We start from the raw sequence: 24,794 nt of genomic DNA, 5'->3' as shown, positions 1-24,794 counted from the left end.
CCCCCCAAGTCTCCCCATATAATATGAGTCATGTCAGTGGGAGAGAGAATAATGAACAACTGGGTAGAGGCAGCTTGTGTGAGCAGGAGCACCATGTGCACTGCCACCCAATTCTTGACAATTCCGTTGTCCCACTGCAGCCTCCCACAAGATAACACATCAAGGAGGGGCTCTTGACCAGGGGTCCCCAAACTTACCCGGCTTTGGGCCAGTGCCCGCTGCACCGATTGTGCGGTGGGCCAGAGGGCGGGGGAAGCGCACAGGAGTGTGCTATTTTCGGTGCACTTCCGGGCTGGAGGAGCGCCGGAAACATCTTGTGCACATTCACATGGGCCTCCTCCGACCCGGAGGTGCACCGGAAATGACGCTTGCGCATGCATGCAAGGTATTTTCGATGATCTTCTAACCCGGAAGTGCGCCGGAAATGACGCTTGTGCATGCGCACAAGCTGTTTCCAACGCTCCAGCCACCCGGAAGTGGGCAGCCGCAACGCACCGCGCTGTTAAGTGCGGGCAGCAAGGGTCACCGGGGGCCGCATAAAAGAGCCTCACAGGCCACATCCGGCCCACGGGCCTTAGTTTGGGGAACCCTGCTCTTGACCAACCAGAGTGGTGATGTTGCTTTGTGAGTGTAAGAGATTGCAGGGGGTGTTGAATATGAGAGTGATCTGTTGTATGAGCAACTTTCTCTTTTTAGATCTAAGCCATGGTGACCAACTCCGTATGTTTTTGGGCTACAACTCCCATCACTTCTACCATTTGCCATCTGGGCTGAGGCTGGAGTCCACAACAACTGGAGGGCACGACTTTGTCACTCTGTTCTGAAAGGCAAACCTCTTAGGTCTCAAGCCCAGGCAATGTATTGTGGAGAGGTATGTGAACGCTATTGAACAACATCTCCTTGTGTGAAATGCTATGCAAACAGCAACAAATGGTGTGTGTGTGTGTGTGTGTGTGTGTGTGTGTGTGTGTGTAAAAATACTAACACAATAACATCACATTTTATTTTCAACTACTTGAATTGGAGTGTGGGAGGAAATATGGATTGCCAGCAGCTATGCAACTGTCCATCAGGTGAGCTGTGTTTTGGTGGAAGAATCTCAGCTGGGACTTCTGACTGCAAGTGTGACTGGTTTCCCCTCCTTCTCTCAGAGCAGACCCAGCCCATCTATGATGCAGGATGAGACAACTGCCTCAGGTGGTGGAAATTGAGGAGGTGACACTCCCACGAGTGTCCCCACTGCCCTACCACCACAGAAGCAATTCAGGTAAGGGAGGCTTCAGCAGCAGGGAGACACAACGTTCCACTGCCCAGGCTTTCCGCTGGTCTCCCTCATCCCAGCGGCAGAAAGGGACCAGCAGCAAAGCTCTGTGGAAGGCCTCCCCTCACTGGGTCAGTGAGAGGCATTCCCTTGTCCAACTTTGCCACCAGGCGGGCAGGGAACTTTGAAAAATGTTTCTTGTAGAACCTCATGCCCTTCTCCATTGCAGGAGCGGCAAGAGGCAGGGGAACGCCTCTCAATGACTCACTGCTTTATAAGCTAGAAACTTTTGTGTACTCATATGCCATTATAAAAGAAACATTTTAATTCCCTTCTAACAGTAACATAACAGATTATAGCAAATGGTGGCAATGATGCATAGCTTCTTTGCGCTCTGATCCCAACTGAGCGTACTGCTTTACTCCAGCCATACTGCTTTATAACAGATCTGGATAGAAATCAAACCAAAACAAACCTTAATATAACTGTGACACACAATTAATAAATTTAAAGCTTCCAGCTATGCTGAAATAAACTAATAGAGCTTTCCATCATTCACTCACTTCACTAAATTCTTTTCATCAAGCTGATCTTTTATATTGCTCTCTCACCTTGTGCCTCTACAAGTATAATTATAACTTGCACTTATTATAATGGAACCTTTATAACCGATTTCATCATGCTTTCAAACTCACAACAACCTTTACACCCAAATTCTTTTACATACACCAAATAATAAATTATGGAAGCTTTAGAACTGACCTCATCCCACTTACAAACTCACAATAATCTTTACATCCCAATTACTTTACATGTACCAAATAAACACTCAGGTTCGCTTCTTGCTGAACAAATATATAATTAAATGAAATATATGACAATACTTATGGATATGCTAGAACCTGGTTTTACTTGATTTGACAGCATAATTCATTTGTAATAATAATAATTTCAACTTGCGTTAGATATTGCTTTAAAATTCTAAATATAAACAAATTGGGAAACAGAAACAGAATTATTTCATTTTTAAGGAAACACAAATAGCATTACAAAACTGGAGTCCAAATCATTGACTTCTGGGAGGTTTCAAACTTACTGTGGCAATTGTTGTAATTGTTGATATACAGAGGACAAAAATGTAGTAAAAATAATCCCATATCTATATGCATAACATTTAGTTATCTGTCTTTGATGTAGGGGTCAGAATTGCTAATAAATTGAATGCAATGTTTTTAGATCTAGGATATACCTAAATATTTTTCCCAAATAAAAGTAGAAATACAAGGACACATATCACCCTTCCTTTGGCCATCTTAGAGGGCCTTAGTTTGGGAGTTTCCTTTTATATTTTTGCCACATTATAAGCACCTACATTTTATCAATGAGGTGGGACCCCATAACGTCTGCTCAGGTTTCTTGTGACAGCAAATATAGACAGGGTCAAGGTATTGACTACTGGGGGAGAAACTGATCTTGCTCTCTTGCTTTGGATCTCTGGGTATCTTCAGTTCCAATGTAGTTTTCTCCAAACATACAAAAATGTGCCATTGCTAGACACAGGCTTTATAACTCTTTTGGGTGTTAAATCACACATTCACAGTGTCTGATTAATTGTTCACTATTTAGATCTCCCTTGTATTCTAGCACTGTGAAATATGATTTCAACTGTGGGCAGTAAAAGGGCACATGCTTCCATTGCTGCAGCTGACCATGCTACCTTGCATTTTTGAGCATGCTCAGTTGCATTTTAGAGACTTCCAGTGTGGCAGGCCCTGTTTTTTTGGAACATACTCTCTGTTGGGATTATAGTTGTACTTTCCCAAAACAACTGAAAACTTATTTGTTTCAACAACCTTTTTCAGTTAGCTTAAAATGTATTTGCCTTAGGTGTTTATTTTATATTGTTTATAAACCCATCTTTATTGTTTTCAAAGCAACTTCTAGTTGTTTTTCTGTAAATTGGCTTGAGACTTATGTGGAAGATGATTCAATAGACTTGAGACTTGTGTGGAAGATGATTTAATAAAGTACAGTAAATAAATAAATGAATAAATAAATAAATAATAGTAATATGTAAAAAGCTACTATGGGTGCTTTGGGTAATCACACGAATCAGGTGTTTTGCAAGAAAAAGGGCATGGATAGAGATAAAATCCAATACCCTTACTTCTTCCAAATAGTTTCTGGGAGTGCTAATGGCTTTTCTTGGGAGGCTTTATGTGCACAACCACAACAGCTGGATTAAGGCATTGGTCCAGAAATGCTTGCTCAGCAGAAAGAAAGATCAGTATATTTTATTTAATCAGCCAAGCCCAAGGATACATTGCATTTAACAAGGTGAGCACCAAAGATGAAGAGAAAGCAACAACATCTTTACTGCTGGAGAACTAAACACATCTTAATACAATACACAACCAAATGGAAGGAAAATTACTCTTTAACACACAGTTCTTAAATAAACTATAGGAAATGCAATCAAATTTGTTAATGAATTCCTGTCTCCCACTACAATTGCCCTTTGAAACTTTCCCCTTTAAATTTTACATTGCATTTGTCAGCCTGGTATTTAGGTTTCGACTAATACAAGTAGGGGCCTGCAACCAAATGTTGCAGAGGATTTTGAATCATGTTTGTAGCAGATGTATTAGTAAAGAGATAAAAGAAGCATAGGCATCTATTTTCTGGGGTTTGGGGGGGTGTTGCCTTGGGGAGCATGCTGCTGTGCTCATGTTTTGCTTGTGAGGTCAGGACGCGGGGCTGCATGGGTCTTTGGCCTCCTCCAGCAGGGATATTATTTTCTTATAGGTTGGAGCCTTCCCTATAGGAACTTATTTTCCTTCTATAAAAATATGATTTTATGTATTCATTTATTTCTGGAGTTTCTATACTGCCTTTCTGCCAAGTCACCCAAAGCAAACACATTATATAACATGCCAAGTGCCAGAGTCCTCTCAGGCCTACCGGGAGCCAATAGTATTGGTGCTCCCTGGCCTGCCCATCTTCTGTCAGCATGGCAAGGGGAATAGATTCATGATCTGAAAAGTTCTTGGAGTTTGAGAGCTGCTGGAGGAGCTGACTTTACCTCACCTTTAAGCTTGGTGCTATTGAGGGACATTTCTAGAAAAATGAGTACCATGGTGATGGTACTCACCATGAAGTGGTTACAGTTAAGTGCCATACTCTTTAACCAAAAAACAAAAAAGGTGTCAGTCCTGCGTACCCTTAAGGACCCCCTGAAAAAAGAAGCACTGGCTTTTTCCAAGCCGGAAGAGCATGGGGAGATTTCGAGACAGAGCTGGTCCTGAGAAGGGTGTGGCTATGCTTGAGGTTCTGTCACGAGCACCAATAAGATGTACACACACACACAGGGTTTTCCCCATAGCTAACTTGTTTCCCCTGTTTTGGCTATGAAGCTAACGCTTCAGGAAAACCTAGTTCAGTATTAGAAAGCGTGATGAAAAGTTAAATTACGGATGGTATAAGAAGTAACTGAGTGTGTATCTCTAGTGAACAGACATGCATATCAATCAGCTCTTGTAAATTAAATGCAAACATAGTCAGCAGTTGTAAATAAGATGTTTGTTAATTAAAATGTCTCGTGGAACGTCTGGTGTGAAACTGTTAAAGCTTCTGTGTTCAGTGTCTTCTGAGTGAAAGGGGTTATTCTAATCATAGCTGCCAAGTTCTCCCTTTTTTAAGGGAAATTTCCTTATGCTGAATAGGCTTCCTCGCGAGAAAAGGGAAAACTTGGCAGCTATGATTCTAATGGAAGGGCTTATGAGACATATCAGTGTAATTATTTCCACAAAAATGTAGCTGTTTCCGTTATTTATACTACATTTTCAGAAGTTGCAATATCATTTAATCTGCTTCATTCGAAAGACTTGAAATGTCGCAAGCAGTTTTCAACATGAAAACATGACCCCAGTAAGCAAACTTGCTAGCAAAAGCCTTAAAGATAACATAAATTAACTAGAGATAAGAACAGTAATTACTGTATTCAAACTAAAAAATCTATGAAGGTAGGTTATGCTGGGTTCAGAGTCTGAGACCCTTAAAAATAAGAATTTTGGCTCAGCCTATGCTTGGTAGATGAACAGGCTAACTTCAGAGTTCCTTCCCTCTTATAGCTACATGCAGACTTATGTTCCTTCCTTCTAGAATTCCCCCCACCTCTGCCTGCCTACAATAAGTTCTGGGGTGGACCTCTGCTTAGGTCAGAGCATTCTCAACGCTTGGCTTGGATCAAGAAATGGGAATGTCATAAGCAGTACACATAGCTCAATCTCAGGTGAAGCAACTGCTTTTAAACTGAACAGGTCTTGGCCAAACAAAGTTGTGGCTGCATACAGTTCTTTCATCTCTGTGTAAGAGACTGATTTGGACATAACACTGAAAAAAATACTGGTGACCTACATGCTCTGGAAACTGAGCTTCTATTAACTGCTATATATTCCATGTGGCAAACAAAAGGAATCTTAAACAAAATTTGGGAGAATGCCAAATATGCCAAATAACTTATCAGACACCAACATACAAGTGGTTGCTTTTTTAAAAAAATATATTGAAAGGTCAGCTTTTCATCAAAAAGAAAAAAAGGATTGTAACAGCAAATGGATTCAAGATGGCAATCCATTACTAACCCAAATATTGTATGCAATTCTCTCCTTACGTTTCATAATACTTTTTAAAAATCCATCTGTTGTCAATGACAGGCAAAAAAAATTATCATCCCATTAAGATATGGGGCTCAAAAGAAAAAGCAAGTGAAGATTAAAGAAAAGGAGATAAAGATGTTTATGTAAACCACTTAGAGGTTTTGCTAATTAGTGTACAAATCGTATTAAATAAAAAGTTAACTCCTGCTGGACCCCATTGAAATCAATGGGGCTAGCTTATGTTCCACTGATTAAAAAAGGAGTTAAATTTGACTATTTTATTTACACTGGGATCTATGACTGCACTCCTATGGACACATACTTGGGAGAAAATTTCACAGGGGGATTTCTAATAAATATATAAAATAAAAATAAAATAGAAAAATTCCTTCCAGTAGCAACTTAGAGACAAACTTAGTTGGTCTCTAAGGTGCTACTGGAAGGAATTTTTTTATTTTGTTTTGACGGCAGACCAACATGGCTACCTACCTGTAAAGGTAAAGGTAAAGGGACCCCTGACCATTAGGTCCAGTCGTGACCGACTCTGGGGTTGCGCGCTCATCTCGCATTATTGGCCGAGGGAGCCGGCGTATAGCTTCCAGGTCATGTGGCCAGCATGACAAAGCCGCTTCTGGCAAACCAGAGCAGCACATGGAAATGCCGTTTACCTTCCCGCTGTAGCGGTTCCTATTTATCTACTTGCATTTTGACGTGCTTTCGAACTGCTAGGTTGGCAGGAGCTGGGACCAAGCAACGGGAGCTCACCCCGTCACAGGGATTCGAACCGCCGACCTTCTGATCAGCAAGCCCTAGGCTCAGTGGTTTAACCACAGCGCCACCTGGGTCCCTACCTGTAATAAATATATAAATATAAATATATATTCATAAGATGACAAGAAATTGGCTGGATTTAAATATACTTGTTCTGTTTAATAGTGGCATGGAGACAAAAATACAAGTTTAAATGTTCGTAGTTCACAACTGACAAATTGATCTTTACATTTAGCATCAGTAAAACCTATATTGACTAGAGAGTATACTGTTTTAAAATGGCTCTTTTCAAATCTTTCACACATCTAAGAAGATCCAATTCAGTGGGAAAGTTGGGTTTTCATAAGGCACAGCTGCAGAACAACTAGAAAAGCTCTCAGATACAGGGGAATTAAAACTATAAAAATACAAATTGAGTGACAGCAAGGATTAGCCCTTATTAGAGTCACCTGTGACTGATCCTATATGCTGTTCTCTAATTTGTTTGATTTTTAAAATGTTGTTTTTTTGTTGTTGTTGTTAAGATTTGTAGAATGGGCAACACAAATTCAGGCTGACAAGTGAATTTGTGATGCCTGAGAAAGGTTTATCAGATGCATGAGAAAATATACTGGAAGAATTTATTGGGTTAGCTGAAAAGTTTCATCCTGTGTATCTGCTATTATGAACAAGCACAGAAAGATAGGGCTGAAGATGTTCTTTGTTCAACCGTTCAACCTTTACGTACAGCAGGAGTTGGAAAACTGTGTGTGGGAGGGTCTTTCAGATTCATTAGCTAATCAGAGAAGACTGGCTGGGAGAAGAGATGCATGAGGAAGTGGTGTCACATCTACTGAATCCTAACTGAGGCACTACACACACACACACACACACACACCCATGCAACACAGAGTGACAAGGTAAGAAAACAGCAGGGATGGGCAACCGATGTTGGACTGTAACTTCTATCCGCCGCATGGCAATGGTTAATGATGATGGGAGTTGTAGTCCAACAACTGGAAAACTACAGATTGGCTTCTCCTTGCCTAAGGGCTCTGGGGAGGAGCTGAATGAGGAAAGGGTGCGGTTGATGTTGAGTGGATCCAGGCTGGCTTTCTAGCACGCTGGACAGCTGTGCTGGTTATGCAAGAAAGCTGACACACCTAGGCTTCCTAAGCATTGGCTTACTGTATCTCCTGCTCTACAATCAGATCCAAGTGCATAATATTTTTATGCTCACTGAACTGGGACATCTGCATTCAATCCAAAAAGAAGGGTAAATGTGTTTAAAGTATCTTTGAGATCTAATGTACAAAATGGCAGCAAAAATACATTCTGAAACAGAACATGCTGAAATAGTACCCCTTTTCAGCAGATGGCTCAAGTCTACTGTTCCAGTCAGAATATAAAATTTACTATAAAATGGGCTCCTACATTGTCATTACAGACTAGAAAGCTTTTTGTTTTGACAACGTGAATGTTTTTTATGTCATGAGACGAAAAATGCTTTTAATATATATATAGTTCATGCTGCAAAATCCTTGGAGAGTGCTGTACGGTTTTTAAAGTATTTTTTCCTCAGTGCACTCCAACCACAGATGCAATTTAATTTTTCCATGTGGCTCAGAGTTAGAGAAACTACAGCTACATAACTATTTATACTACAACATCAGCAGTAGTCAAGAGCCATTGTTCAAATGATATTTATGATATTTCCCCTTTCCCCTCTCAAGTAACTTTTATGGAGAGGAGATTAAGCTGAGTGATAAACTAGTATTTGAGTGCTTTTGTATTCTAGGCTCCTCCATGGAGATAGCAACTGAAGCCACTGCCAAACACACTTCAGAGAAATGCAGTGGAGTAAGGAGAAACAGAAATGATGTTCTTAGACTAAGAAAAAAGTTGTATGGTTAGCTATCCAGAGCAATAATTAGCAAAAAGGATGAAAAAAAATACATGAATGACCTTCTCCTCAAAACAAAATAAAAAAATCCTTCCAGTAGCACCTTAGAGACCAACTAGGTTTGTCATAGGTATGAGATTTCGTGTGCATGCTTCAGATACCCAGTTAAGCACTGAAGTTATCCTCAAGTTAAGCACTGAACATGGATAAGGATGCTTCTCAGCAGACAATAATACCTTTGTGTTTGTGAGAGGCTAGCAGCAAGGCTAGCTGAAGCCACTTCAGCACCTGAGACCAAATGGCAGCTTCACAAAAAGATAGGAAGGAGGAGTGTGAGTTTCGTGTTGGTCTGGTAGAACTAGAGGCTAAAGTTAATCAACATGATGGACAGAACAATCCTAAGTGAGACTGAGTAGGAGCAGAGTGACAGATCCATCTTGCATCTCAAGCTCTGCCAATAGAAGTCAACGTTGGTTTCCCCCCCTTATTTTTTTGCTACACCAACTAATCTCAAGCATTCTGAAATAATGTAAATAACAAGGTGTACTTAAAAGCCATTGCAAGTAGACAGCATGTGAATTACTGTACAAACAACACACACACACACACACACACACACACCAATAAAACAAGCACTTTATTCCAACCCTCAAAGTTAGAATAAGAGGAGGTTTAGTTTCTAGCAGAAAATGTCACTGACCTCTTTTGAAGCACTTCCCTAAAAACTTCAAAGAATTGGATGCAGATAAATGAAGTAAAATATCTTAATCTGCTAAAATGCATTTTTAGACCTTCAGCAAACTTACTAATCTATTTATTTAAATTCTTATTACTGTCAGTAAATGGTGAATACCCCTCTCTCTATTTTAGTTTATATATATATATATATATATATATATATATATATATATATATATATATATATATAGGTATCAGAATGACTGTTAATGAACCCTCAACCTCATTTCTAATTAGTGAGGAAGAGCATGCAGATGCAAGGGCTATTCCTACTGTGTCTGTAGCTTCAAGATCAGGCATCCCCAAACTGCGGCCCTCCAGATGTTTTGGCCTACAACTCCCATGATCCCTAGCTAACAGGACCAGTGGTCAGGGAAGATGGGAATTGTAGTCCAAAACATCTGGAGGGCCGAAGTTTGGGGATGGCTGTTCAAGATGAATAAAACCAGTGTATATCAAACCAGTGTATATCAAACCAGTGTATATTCTTGTGAGGAGCAACAAAATTGCATTGTAGAACCAGTCTTAACAATTTCGAACACCTTGGTTTTCAATTTTATTTTTTAAAAAAGAATTCCTTCTATTAGAGACCTTCAGTGGTTGTGAATGCCTATCAATTTCTAAGTGAAATGGGATCATCCAAAAATAATATAGTGCTTTCTACATATATTAGCTACTCAGGCGTACTTAAATGTGAGGATATAAAACTCCCATTTGTTTAAGAACCTGCCATAGTTTGCTGTGGTTGACACAGTAAAATGCTTTTGTGTAGTCAATGAAGCAGAAATAGATTTTTTTTCTGGAACTCTCTAGCTTTCTCCATAATCCAGTGCATGTTTGCAATTTGGTCTCTGGTTCCTCTGCCCCTTCGAAATCCAGCTTGCACTTCTGGGAGTTCTCAGTCCACATACTGCTTAGGACTGTCTTGTAGAATTCTAAGCATAGCCTGTTTTCTACAGTGACGCTGCCCGAGGGCTAGCGTGTGAAATGAGCGCAATTGTGTGGTAGTTGGAGCATTCTTTGGCACTGCCCTTCTTTGGGAATGGGATGTAGACTGATCTTCTCCAATCCTCTGACCATTGCTGAGTTTTCAAAACTTGCTGGCACATTGAGTGTAGCACCTTAACAGCATCATATTTTAAATAGTTCAGCTGGAATATCCATTTTCTTGAACAGATCTCTGGTTTTCCCCATTCTATTGTTTTCCTCTCTTTCTTTGCATTGCTCGTTTAAGAAGGCCCTCTTGTCTCTCCTTGCTGTTTTTTTGGAAATCCGCATTCACTTTCCTGTATCTTTCACTATCTCCCTCGCATTTTGCTTGCCTTCTCTCCCCCGCTATTTGTAAGGCCTCATTGGACAGCCACTTTGCTTTCTTGCATTTCCTTTTCATTAGGATGGTTTTCGTTGCTGCCTCCTGATAATGTTGCAAGCCTCCATCCATAGTTCTTCAGGCACTCTGTCTACCAAATCAGATTATTCATTATTAAATGCTTTAAGCTCTTTTGTAGTAGTTTTAGCTGTGCTCTTTAAAGCTGACTGAAGGGATCTGAAATAGGTTGATTGGCTTTTGTATGTTCTGTGTGTGCTCTGAGTTGCATCAGTGTAAGCTACACTAGTGTAAGCTAGGTTTTTTTTTACTTGACTCAATGTAGAACCCCAGTGTAATAATGCTAAGAGCTGTCCAAGCTAAAGTAGAATTAAATTACACCACTTCTCTTTACAGCACAAATACGTTCTGTCAAATGTTACATTATCTCCAGGATTTGGCAGCAGCCCGTGCAGATGTTGAGTCAGGAGTGGGTGCAGCATGTTATGCCCTTGGGCCTTTACCTTTTCTCTACTGTCGACTTCCACCCCCACATGTTCATTTCTCCTTATTTAAAAAGGGAATGGACCCACTCAGGTGAACCTATTTTCCAGATGGATTTGCATGTGCATGTTTCCCCCTCCCCTGCTCGTTGATTGAGCAATCACTTCAACTAACTTGCTAACACAGTGCCAGCAGAATGATTTGAAATTATTTAAAATCATGCCACTACAGGGTTTTCCTTCCTTAACATATAATACCATAAAACTGTGTTCAAACCTTAAGGGCCAGTCTGCATATTACATGCAGACACGTGTATGTATTTTTTCCTCCAACATTTTATTCTCTTAAATAAGACTGCAAGTTTTTAGCACTGTCCCTTGCCTTCAGACTATTTTTCTGCTCAGAATGACACATCTTCCATTTGCAGGGAGAAAAGCAGCTTGATGAAGAAGACAGAAACAGTTAAGGAGCCTCTCTCCCATGCCTGCTATACTTTCACTAAAATCTCGGAAGATGCTTTTGAATAAATAAAGAAAAGATAAAATGTGGCTTGCAATATAACATTTCACTTGTCCCTAACCCCAACTACTATAAGTGTTTGGTGAGAAAAAGCTTAACATTTGTTCAGCAACCACCAAGGCTCTCTGTCTCTCTGTGCACCAGCCTTTGTCATTGTGACTTTCAGTCGGGATAATTCTCAAGGTTCAAGCTGTTTAAGACTTGGTAGATAATAAGCCCATTGAAAATGAACCACATACTCTGCAATCATTCTCGAGGCCTCCTATAACTACTCCTTCATTTTGGCAGTCCTTCCCCCGCACTCCCCGAAATCACATAGTTGTGTGAACAAATGACGTAAGAAATACATTGCACTCCATACCCTAAATAATGCTGCATAAATTATAAGCACGCACAGTTCTACTACAGATGTAATAAGCTCTTATGAGAGGTAGTTTTCCAGGCTTATGCTTTTATTTATTTACTTTTTGAGAGGGGGAGTTCCAGAACTGTAAAGTACTATAGCAGGGTCTTGGTTCCATTCAATTTTCCTTGTTTGTATGTGCCTGTTTTCTTTTATAACTCCGTGGACCTGTCTGGAACCCATTAATCCACTTTCCATTACTTTCAATGGGAAAGTTTGCTTCAGGTTAAGTACGCTGCAGTTTAAGTACTCCACGGACCGTCTGGGACGGATTAATCCACTTTCCATTACTTTAAGTACGCTTCAGATTAAGTACAGACTTCCGGAACCAATTGTGTTTGTAAATCGAGGTACCACTGTATTTGAAAGTTGCAGCAAGCATATAGATAAAGGTGATTCAGCTAACTTTTGTAATTAAGCTTTCAAAAAGATTCTGACCAAGTACACCACCAAAGACTCCTGAATAAGCTTAGTAGACAGTAGCAACATATGGGCAGTTCTCTCAGTGGACGGGATGCAGAAAGTCATGTCCCTGCTCAATATGGGAATCTGTGCTTTTTAACTTGCTTATAAATGATTTAGAGTTGGAAGTAAGAAGTGAGGTAACAAAGTTTGGTAATGATACCAAATTGTTCAAGGTGGCAAAAAAACAAAAAGATCTCTCCAAAATGATCTCCCCAAACGGGCTTACAGGCTGCCCATAGGCATCTAATTGGCCACTGTGAGAACTGGATTCTGGACTAGTTGGGCCATTGGCCTGATCCAGCAGGCATGTCATATGTGTACCAAACAAATCAAAATCATCTGATGGTGAACATGCTGGAGGTGTCCAACCCCCCCCCCACTTTTTTGCTTTATTTTTGTTCTGGGCTTCAAATGCAATTCAGCTCCTGAAATGTAGCTTAGCTTTATCAAGCTTATAATTTACAAAGCTTATTTTCACAGTTTTACAAGTAAGTCTTTTCACTGATACGGTACATTACCTAACCCTCTTATTATTCGATTACAACAAGTCATGTATTTGCTAAGTAGCAACAATGTTATTACCTTGAATACTTCTCTTGAAGAAGGCTTTGCATCCCTCGCAGGACCATACACCATAATGGTAACCTGAAGCATAGTCATTGCACACTGCACAGTAGCGGGTCTCCTTGGTGGATTCCATGGACAAGCTTCCCTTTTCGTTGGCGCTGACCATTCGCTCTCTGCCACCATGGCGCCTGTTATCTGAGCCTGGCCTGTAAAACAAACATTGAAAGAGCTCATTGACCTTGATGGTGTTGTCACACATCTCATAATTACCTAGTTACAAGTAGGTAGCCGTGTTGGTCTGAGTCGAAACAAAAGTAAAAAATTCCTTCAGTAGCACCTTAAAGACCAACTAAGTTTTAATTTTGGTATGATCTTTCGTGTGCATGCACACTTCATCAGATACTTCATCATAATTACCTGTTTGATTTCACCAAGATAATAATGTTTGGCAATTATTTAAGATAAAATATCAAATTCATTAGGTGTTGACATCCAATTAAAAACTTAGGCCGGCATCTTGCTGGCTCAGTGTCCCAAGATAAGGGATGGAGCAACTCTTTTGTAACTGTGTGGAGCAACTTTCCCTCCCCCAGGATTCTGCTGAAATATCTAGGTGTTGCTGCGCTACAGATTCATAGCATTGCGGCCAAATTGGAAAGCTTGTACTCCACATTCACACATGTTGCAGTTGCAGCCTGCTTCTACCCACTTCACTACTGTACTTCTTTATATGCTGGATATAACATGTGCAATAGTGCAGTAAGTAGCCTGACTGCTTCAACATGTGGTATGGGAAGACTTTCCCAGATGCAAATGTTATGGCAGCATCCTAGTGTTTATGAGAAGTAGGACACTGACAGGCACTCAGGTAGTGGTGGCTCAGCTATTTCATAGAGCCACTTTTTCTGCTTGGGTTTCCTAAAAAGAGCAAGGAGGATTGCACTTTATCAACTTTTGCATCAAAATATATTTTCACTGATATGTTGATTTTCGACAGCAGCTGTTTTAGCTCTTTAAGAATATTAACGTAAAAGAAAGTGGTGGATTCAGATTGAACTGTGATGGCTAAATGTACTGACTGTTCTCCAAAACTTCAAAGTAATTCTTCCCAGGATTAAGCATTATGTGATGCTCCAAGCTAAACCAGAATGCTTGGGGGACAATAGCAGCTCTGCTGGATCAGAGTGAAGGAGTGGAGAACAAGTGGGTCTCTTGATGCTGTTTGACTACAGCTCCCATCATCTTTGACTACCAGCCATTGTGACAAGTTGAAGGGCCACCAGGATCCTCATCCTAGCCAAGATCCCATTTCCCATCTAGTCCAAGATCCCATTTCCTAGTTGCCAAACAGATGCTTCTGGGAAGCCCAAAGTTGGTAACATTCAACCAACCACACACAGAGAGTTTTTTTACTTGCTTTGGGTAAGCAAGATTGGAGCTTTCAAGAAAAGCTGGGAAGCATACAATTAAAATGGGATCAGTTGTTTGTTTGTTTGTTTGGAGTGGTGGTAATTTGCATTTTAAGCTTTCCCCATTGAAATATGATGCTTTCTCTACCCACAAGCAGAGGGAGGTTTAGGGCAGTTTCCCCACACTGGGCACCAAGCAGAGAGGGTGCTCAGTAAGCACTTGCCTGGCTACAGAAAGGAGGCATGAGAACTCTGACAGGGTCCTAGAGTCTCCTTGCCTCCTTCCGAAAGCCTAGTTAGTGCTTGTCCAGCTCTGGGAAGGAGATGAGAGGGCTCTAGGACCCTGCCAGAGCACTCATATGTCCTTCCCAAAGGCTGGCATGTCATGAGGGCTGGACTGGGAATGCCAAAGTTTGGCCTAGCTCAATGTGCCATAGTACCATAATCTGCCCCTGCTACAAGAGAGGCATGATCACAATAGCTTCCCCCTGTTCTTGTCTCCCAGCAACTGACACTCAAGTGTCATACTTCCTCTAGGCAATCTAATCCCATCTTTTTTTAAATCATGGCTAAAAAGTGGGAGAGACCTATCACCATCAACCCACCCTGTGGCCATCAATTCCACAAATTAATGATGTATTGTGTGACAGAGTATTCGGTGATAACCAACACTGCATGAGTGTAAAACAGGCTCACGCAACAAATGTGTCATGCGCCTCATAACTGTTGGGATTTGGTTGGCAGGCTCCAATGCCGGAGGAAGAAAGTGGTAGGGGTGGGCTTGGAGGTGGGAATCAGGGGGCAAAGGGATGTCTCCAGTGTTTCTTGACTTCTGCCACTTCAGAAGGGGGAGTAAGGATGCTAGTTCCTCCCACCCACCACCCACCCTGATCTCCCAGCGGAGCAGTGGCAGCTGGGGTCTGTGGGCAGCTGCAGGAGGTGGCAGGATCTGATCAAGAGCCTGAACAAAACTAGGAGCTTCCTCTGCAGATAGGAGCAGACCCATCTGCCGCAGGAGAGTGCTCATTTGCAATCCTGACATTCTCACAAAGGAGTGAGTCCTAAAAGTGAGCACACCACACTTTGCCTTTAATAGCTTGATGGAAAATGTTGGGACATCTTAGTTGCTTCTGCCTAGTCCTGAATGTCTTGTTTGGTTCCTGAACATTTGAATTGTGACTCCTGAACTCTTTTAAAGCTGATATCTTGTGCAGGCATGTGGGAAACATATTTCAATTGAGTTTTCTAGCCCATGATATTGGAGCTTAATGGAAACACTTCAGTGCCTCCAATATCCTACTATTCAGGTTTTTTGTGGATTGCCATTTGCTCCCGATTCAGCTTTAAAGAGCGGGTTTTCACAGGGAAAGCTCTGGAGCAAAAAAAAAAGTGGTGCTCCGACATGGAGCTTTAACGCACAGAGGAAAGGTAAGTGTGTGTGGATAAGCCCTAAGTAAGAAAGAGTAATAAGACCTGGAATTATGATGCCTAATAGCTCTGGGATATGCCTCTATATTTCTGTACTATTTTACCAAATTATTCTGTTGAGCCCTCTGTCTCTCGAGACAGATAGATGCCAGTGGGGCAGCTATCTTCCCCCATCATGGATCAGTCTGCACCAAATTAAAAGCAAAAGATACCAGACTATGCACCATGCTCTTGAATATGCAACAACAACTATTCTACCTGTATTTAATTATTTAAAGTCTGTAATTTGCATTAGCATTTTGGTGGATTTGCTTATTTGCACCCACTACATTTTTCATCCCAGAAAAAATGCGTAAATGTATTCATCCATTTAAATATTGAGTAAATAGCTGAGAAGAGCAATAGGTTAATTAGAGCAAAGCCTCAATTTAATCCATGCACCCACAATCATTTGTTTTAAAAAGTTATTATTTAACTGGTCTAGTAGGTCACACCCCAACAGCAATTACATTTATTAGACTGTAGATCTTAAAATCAAGTGCTGTTTTGGTAAAATATGAGTGGACCTTGATTTCTTTTCTAGATTTTGTTGCTACTGATTATTAATGAGAAAACTTCCCATGCAAGCACAATGCAATCTTGTTGAAAGAAGCTACGCCCTGTACCACAAAAATGTTATAGGACAGTTTCAGGTTTCCTGCAGGGTGGATATTACACACACACACACAGCAAGAGAGACAGAGAGAGAGAGCGCACCTATACTGCAGGGGTGGGGAACCTTTAGCCTTCCAAATGTTAAACAACAACTCAGCCCCAGCAAGCATGGACCAGAGGTTCCCCACACCTGCTACAATGTATGAGGTTTCAAAGTCACTCTATTAAAAGTAAATTTTCCCATTTATGTGAATAAAAGATGCACCTTTAAGTGATTTTGTTTCAATGTAGCGCTAGACATAAGCATTTGGCCTAGACCAGACATCCCCAAACTACGGCCCTCCAGATGTTTTGGCCTACAACTCCCACAATCCCTAGCTAACAGGACCAGTGGTCAGGGATGATGGGAATTGTAGTCAAAAACATCTGGAGGGCCAATGTTTGGGGATGCCTGGCCTAGACCTTTCTTTGCCATTTCAACTGTGGGTCAAAAATGCCCCTCTGGAAATTACCTTTTAAAGATTACATTTAAAGGGGGGGGAATTCCCCTTCATTCAGATATTTTGTTTGCTTGTTTATTGTTGCCACTTTAAGCATTCATTTTTATTTGGGACAGAATGTGGTGTGAGACTGAGGCAGTGGGGATGCAACTCTCAGGACTCTCCCACGGCCACACCCCTTCCTGAGTCACACACCTCATCAGCTCTGCTTTGCACTCTCCTTGAGCGTTCTTGCCCGGTTTAACCCTCGTAATGCTTCTTGGTTGCCTAGATGGATGAAAGAGTGAAGTGTAAGGGTAAAGAAACTAGCCTACTGTACAAAGATAAAACTTGCTTCTGTTGCATCATCCACTTTTGCCCCTGGCATGTGCCCTCCCATCCTAGAAGGTTGGCCCAAAGGGAATATGGCCCTTCGATCTCGAGAAAGGCTCTCCATGAAATAGGGCATGGGACCTAGTGGGGTTATGCTGAAGGCTTCAGGGGGAACGTGTTTTGAGGAGCAACTGCAATGAAATAAAAGAGGTGTCATCACACATGAGGTTGTTCCAAGCATGTGGAACAGCAAGTGAGAACTGATTGTACCACAAAGATCATCTCTTTGTCTAAAGAAAACTGCCAATCCCCCCCCCAGGTGCTAGAACTCTTCCTTTAAGTCTGCCAAGAACAGATAACCCTCAGAGAGCAGCTAGCCTGGAGGCTTAGGAAATCTGAAATAATCAGAAGTAGACACAATGTTCACCCAGTGAGATAAATGCCCTTAGCATTCTCCTATCCATCTGTAGCATTCACTTTCACTTCCTGTACTGTTTACTCATTAACCTCAAGCCAGCCCTTTAATCACTTTCCTTCATTTTCCATTTTCTTCCCATTTTCAGTCTTTCTCTATTCCCTTACTTTCACTTTATTTGCATAGCAAATATTTCTCTTTGCAAAAAAAGCACATAAATGGTTACAAGAGCAGAACATTTGAAATCCTAGGCACAAACAATGCTCATGAAATCGATCTCTAAAATTACTATCACTGCAGTGCCTTTTCTTGTGTCGGTCACCCACAAAAGGTCATTTGAAGGATAGGCTTCAGAATGATTCCTGCTGATGCATAAATGTGAATATTTTGTCACAATACCCATACAACTTTTTCAAATGGTGATATAGTATTATTTTTCTCTTATAATAGAAGCTCCAAAAGCATTTAACAGAAAAACACTTGCAGTTCACAGGACTGGTGTTTGATAAGCTGACTATTCCCAATTACATACTTCCATGTGTAGACACAATAGCCCATTTATAAGTGCAAAAACATCCTATGCTTGTAATTTGAGGCTTTTGGGGTAACCTTCACCTTGTGTTACTAAAAAGATGAGCACCAGTTACTTTAATAACCAGCAAGGACACCATCAACAGTTTTATCAGTCTAACCAACAGCTTGAATGTCATCCAGTAACTGGTTTCCAGCTGGTGCAGAAAATGAAAAATAGATGCAATTTGTTTCTGGTTTACTAGCACAGAACACCATTTAATAATGAACAAATTCATTTGTCACCAAAGGCATTCTTTGGTTTAGTTTCAAGCCTTAAGCCACTTGTAGAGTGTACTGTAGTAATCTAACACTGGGGTGACAAAATTACAGATAATGTTCGCAAAAACAAGCGACAGCTGCGAGTTTGCCTGTGGCTCCAACTAGCAGACAGCTGCTAGTTTGAGCCACAGGCTTCGCTGTTGAGAAACATTAATGTTTTTTGTATTCTTGACAAGCAATAAAACCAAACACCATTCCTAGACTTAATTGTTGCAGACATGTAACAAAAAGGTCTGCGCATGAATCAGAAAACCAAAACCAAACAAAGCTTACAATCTGTGGTTCAGATGTATTCAGTACAGTATTCCCTTGACTTAAGTTTCAATAGCTCCCTGTATCCCTTGAAGAGTTCAGTGGTTTAGCAAGTTCCTTTGCCTACAGTTATTATGACCAATCAAGGCACTGGAAAGCAACTGAAGGCTGTGGGTCCCAGATGTCAAAAAGTAGGAATATGCCAGTGTTTTTCCCAAATTCATTTTAGTCAAGCTCGGCAGGGAGTGGGAGGGGGTTCTTCTAATAACAAAATAAAGTGAGGAGATGGTGTAAGGCAAAGGATGACTTCAAAGCAACAAAAACTACCTGTTGAGGATGAGGGACAATAAAATGTAGCATGCCCTCCAGCTTCAGACTGAGAAGCTTCTGGGGCCCCAGGACCATCTGTTGCTTCCAAGCGGTATGAAAGATGCAACTGTAGTCAAGATGCTTACTGGTGTAGTGAATTTAAGAGGGTAGGGAGGACATGGGAGTTGCAACCGTGCAGGCTCTGTTTTAATCATCCACCCAGCACAGCCCATGATACCTAATGGAAGGCAGATATCAGAGTATTGTGGTTTGAATCAGGTGAGGGCATCTCCTTTAAAGGCCAGTTATAATTCTAGAATCCCAGCTGATAATGGAATGATTGCTGCATTGCAGGAGCTTGGCCTAGATGACCCTCAGGATCCCTTCCAACTCTCCAATTTTATGATTCTATTATACTTCCATGCATTACTGAAAAGCAGGGAGAGGATGTGAAACAATTTGTCCTTTCTATTACATTATCTTGTTTACAGTGTAACATTCCAAAAGGATTTCAAACAGTGAGCAGAGGAATCCTGACTCTGGCTAGGCAGCAGCAGGCATGATGGAGCAGCATAGTCACAGTTGCATCTGAGACAAACAAAACTCTGCTTGGCATGGCAGGGCATGGCATGGCATAGCATAGCAGTTTGGCCCAAACTGGCAGCAGTGTGGCCAGCACAGGAGTCCATGTATCCTAGACCCTACTAATTCCACCCCCAGAATGTCCTATTTGGGGACGCTTCATAAGCAACCACCAGTGAGAATTCTGCCAGTGGTACCTCCATACACCTGCACTTTTGGTGCGCAGAGCAGGGCACTCAATGATACCAGCATCATTCTGCAAGCAGGGGGTGGGGTGAAGGTCTCCTTTTGGATATTTATAGTCTAAGTTGTTTATACGGTAGCTTTAAACACTAATGTGAGGGCCTGAAAATGAACTGACAATCAATTAGGGGAAACTGTTTGCAAAACAATGTGTATATTAGGAAAAAGTGCATACCCATACATGAACAGTAGGAGAAATGCACAGTTAAAATGCTGACAAGTCTAAACAACAAACAACAACAACAACAACAACAACAACAACAACAACAACAACAACAACAACAACTTGATATGGTGAACTGAACACTAGGAATTGCGAAACTGAGAGAATTGCCAATTCATTGCCAAAATTCTAATTGACAAAACTGACAATCCATCTGCCCCTTTACCTGTACACTTGAGGGTGGGGCAAGCGAAAATGAGAGATGCAGCAAGATGAAAGAAAACAACCTATAGCTAGAAAGAGCCAGCCTCCTAGTTCCTTGCACCAGTGAACAAACTGTCCCTGAAGTACCTTGAAGAGCTGGTGAAATCCCTGCCTGACAACCTTCAAGTCACCAATTCAAGGTCTGCTGCAGGATTCCACCCAGGACACAGAGTGAGTTCAGACTTGATATGTTTGAATAGATGTAGCTTATTATTTACCCTGGAAGATAGAGTTATCCCTATGAAGATGAACAAACAACTGCAGGAAGAAAGTTAATTCTGAGTCCTGGGAAACGGTCAGTTGCACAACGTAGTACAACAACTACCTGAAGTGAACTGAGTGGACTCTAAACCAAAGTATTCGCCTTGCAACAGAGCCAGAATTAGCATTCATTAACTAGCAACATAATTGATTCATGTTTACTCATAAATAAGCCCCACCGTGTTCTGCAAGCTCAGATAAATATGCATGACTGCAGCCTAAAACAGGCATAGGCAAACTCGGCCCTGCAGTTGTTTTGGGACTACAATTCCCATCATCCCTGACCACTGGTCTTGTTAGCTAGGGAGGATGGGAGTTGTAGTCCCTCAACATCTGGAGGGCCAAGTTTGCCTGACCTAAAGCATTCATACATCATAATCTTATTAAATTAAAGACTTATATCAAGAAAATGGACACTTATCGGGGGAGGGATGTAAAACCATTGACCTCACACTTTAACAAGCAACCTCTGCCCTTTCCAAAGTGCTGCAAACTTGCCAATTTTTTTGAAGCCTGGACTGAGGCTCACAAATCACTGAAACCTTAAACCGAAGGACCAGTGTGGACATTTATAGAGTTGAATTAATCATTTACTGTGGGATTGGCCTGTCATCTGAAGTGAATTAATACAATATGGGATGCAGATTCTGTGCTGACACAAAAAGGGTTTCTAATAGACAATTTGGACACAATCAAATGTTTCATAAAGCAAAGAGACATCTTTACGAAGTGCTTTTGCAACAAAAGAGGCAGTGGTTATGTAAAAGTGGAAACTGGCAAATATGTTAAATGCATAGAACGATAATGCAAGATTTGGCCAAACCTTTAGGACAAAATAATAATAGAAAAGACTTTGAAAGTATTCACTCGGAAAGTTTGGAGCTCAAATCACTAATATTGTCTTTACAAGGACTAAGAGACATCAAATTAATATGGACCTTGGGAGAGCCAGTTAATCTCTTTGAATTGTCCAGCTATCTAATTGTATAGGAATTAGTAATGTGGACTGAGGCACAATTGATATATCTATGCCACGAAAGTATTTATCCTTACTTTCAAAACCCATAATGGCCTTGCCACCACCTTATGTCTCTGCTCTTAGGAGGGTTCACATGAACCCCTCTGCACATTGAAAGAATGTGCACAGGAAGTCACAGTATTAAACATTATTGCCCTGCCTGCCGTCGCCACACTCCCCTGATGACTCCACATTCGACAGACATTGGAAGGTGTTCCACACATGCACACAGGCAGAGTTCTTCAACTTGAAGAGGAACACTATATGGGCAGGGGCATAACTTCAATTCTACTGGAATACATCTATATGTGCACACAACTCCTTTTGAAACTTAGTAAATGCCCAGACACTGGGAAAGTGTGGTGGCGACCTTGGCAAGGGCTGTCTGTCCACTCATCTATATATATATATTAAAATGTAAACTGGCCATGTCCGTTAGTATCCATGTTTCACCAAAACCGCTTGACCGATTGCGTTCAAATTTTGATACAATACCGCAAGCGAATATGAGAGCAAGCCCATACCATTTTTAAAGACAGGTGTCACACCTGGGGCCAGGTAAAACCCCCAAAACCACATGTTCCAGAACTCACAAATCAGACAAAAGTGCTCTTAGAATTTTGAAGTGTCAGGCATAGCTCTAGTGGCTTTAGCCCAAACGTAGCAGAGTTTTCCTGCACAGCACAGAAGCTAGTTGAGGTGGAGATGGCTAGTCGGCTAGACGCAGAATAACTATTTACAGGATTTATTAAAAGAAAATAAAAGCAGCAGAGTTTCTGCATACAAAGCAAAGCAAAATAAATCCTTACTCTCTCTCTCTCCAACCATATACACAGCACTTCTACTCCTAACACCTAACAAAAACCAACTGTGCTAGCATTCCTAGATAAGAGTTCAGTGCTGGTCGTTAACCAATCAGAGAGAGTAGTTTCCAGGTCAGGCAGACCTTGGCTTTCTGCCAAGAGAGTAAATTGACACTATCTTGAGTTAATTGTGTGAAGCAAGAATCTGTAAGTTTCCCATGAGAACCAATTAACAGAAACTGAACAAGTGCATGCTGGGAAAAGAACCAGGTTGCAAACCAGCACCCTCTAGCGGCGGCTACACTGGTACTGCATTATAAAACCTTCCCTCTCAACAGCACCTTGGCTCCCATTTACATACTAGGCCGAAGCCTTTACAGACTAGGCTGAATGGAGGTACTGAGTCACCTGGGTAGGGGTGGGGGGAGGCGGGGATGGGATAGGTCAGGACATGGTGGGACCAGTCACAGGGATGAACCGGGGGGTGGGGGGGAGGGGTTGTGATATGTCATGGGTCGGGACATGGGGGGGAACCACAGGGATAAGCTGATGGTAGGGGAGGGAGGGGGCAGGATACGTCATGGATCGGCACAGGGGGGGGGAATCACAGGGATACACCTGTGAAAACAGAATACGCGTAAAACAGGGGGACTCTGAAGGTAAGGGGAGTCTGAAGGGGGACTCTGAACCTCCATTTAACAGACTGAGCCACAGCAACGCATGGCAGGACCAGCTAGTTCTCTATAGGTTTGGATGCCTATCACTGCCAAACTAAGCATGTTTAGCCTGGAGAAGAGAAGGTTAAGGAGTGATATGATAGCCATGTTCAAATATATAAAAGGATGTCATATAGAAGAGGGTGAAATGTTGTTTTCAGCTGCTCCAGAGAAGCGGACACAGAACAATGGATTCAAGCTACAAGAAAGAAGATTCCACCTAAACATTAGGAAGAACTTCCTGACAGTAAGAGCTGTTCGACAGTGGAATTTGCTGCCAAGGAGTGTGATGGAGTCTCCTTCTTTGGAGGTCTTTAAGCGGAGGCTTGACAGCCATCTGTCAGGAATGCTTTGATGGTGTTTCCTGCTTGGCAGGGGGTTGGACTGGATGACCCTTGTGGTCTCTTCCAACTCTATGATTCTATGAGGGTTCCCAAGGTGTGAGCAGCAGTTGTCAATGTTTACATGTCAGAAGCCAGTTTGAATCAAGATGGTAGAGAGAAACACCACATTGACATGTTTTTGGCCTAGGTTTGGGTGTTTCTCAAGATATCATCACCAAACTTGGCATGAGGGTTCCCGGGGCAGTCTTCATTGGCATTTGTAAGCCAGGAAGGATGGATAAAAATCAATGGTGTTTCCCCCCCCCAAAAAAAAAAATTAGGATTTTTAAATTTTAAATCATTTTTTTAAAATTTAAATCTTTTTTTATTTAAATTGGATTTTTAAAATAAAATGCGGTTGGAGGAAAAATCTTTCTAAAGATAGTTTTCTATTTAAGGGTTGTCTGAAGATAAAATAACTGGGCTGCAGCTAACTGTCTAGAAAACTGATGGGAGGTTGTTGCTTTCTCCCCAAAGCCTTGATTTTGTAGAGACATTCAAACATGCACAGGGGACAGTAATCACACAAAAGGAAGAACACTCTTTGGGTATGTTGAATATCTATCTGAATATCTGAATATCTGAATATGTTGGGTATCTAACTGGCCACTAAAGCCATCATCTTCCAAAGAAACTTGCCTGACCAGTTCAGCAGCTCTTCTATAGATTTTACACAGGCCTAGAAGGAACCCAGAGTATATACCCACTACAAACTCCTAACAATAGTTTAACTAATAGTCCTGTTCTCCTAGAGGGTCAGCAAGGATCCACTTTCCTATGAATTTACAAGGTACATCAAACAAAAACAGAGTGAAGTGAAACAAGACGGAATCAATCCAAAACCCAAACAAAACACTGCATGAATTTGGTTTTGGACTGTACATCTTTTCTCCACAGGACAAATGGGCAGAGGGGAAAGAGCTAATGAAGCCCGCTACTTGTTCCACTCCCAGTCTTAGCCTTTGGGGCTTCTTTTCAAATAAACAAACAGCCTGTTGGCAGAAAGAGAGACAGGACTGTATGTCACATCTAGTTTGGCCCTGAAACAGACAGTTGTTGAAATGCTTTTGTGGTCTGCTGAATGCCACAGAAATGTTCAATGGACTCCTGCTGGCTCATAAATGCAGGAAAAACTAGGACTAGGCATTTCCTGCAG

At 41.4% G+C, this 24,794-nt stretch overlaps 1 protein-coding gene across 25 annotated transcripts in view; it reads right to left on the bottom strand.

Moving 5' to 3' along the window:
• The window catches only part of ESR1 (estrogen receptor 1), a 203,998-nt gene that overhangs the window by 79,590 nt on the left and 99,614 nt on the right, over nucleotides 1-24,794 (bottom strand). For 13 of the 25 annotated variants that reach the window (XM_088667303.1, XM_088667296.1, XM_088667304.1 and 10 more), the window contains one exon: nucleotides 13,090-13,280. In XM_088667303.1, coding sequence (XP_088523429.1) covers nucleotides 13,090-13,280 — 191 coding nt within the window. Of the gene's footprint in view, nucleotides 1-13,089; nucleotides 13,281-17,260; nucleotides 17,333-24,794 lie in introns of all 25 variants that reach the window. The other 12 variants (XM_088667299.1, XM_088667298.1, XM_035108734.3 and 9 more) reach the window with 1 other exon arrangement.

The sequence above is a fragment of the Zootoca vivipara genome, chromosome 3 (genome assembly GCF_965207765.1).
Source record: "Zootoca vivipara chromosome 3, rZooViv2.hap1.1, whole genome shotgun sequence".
Lineage (NCBI taxonomy): Eukaryota > Metazoa > Chordata > Lepidosauria > Squamata > Lacertidae > Zootoca > Zootoca vivipara.
The sequence above is the reverse complement of the archived record's forward strand: the minus strand, read 5'-3'. Positions and strand labels throughout refer to the sequence as shown.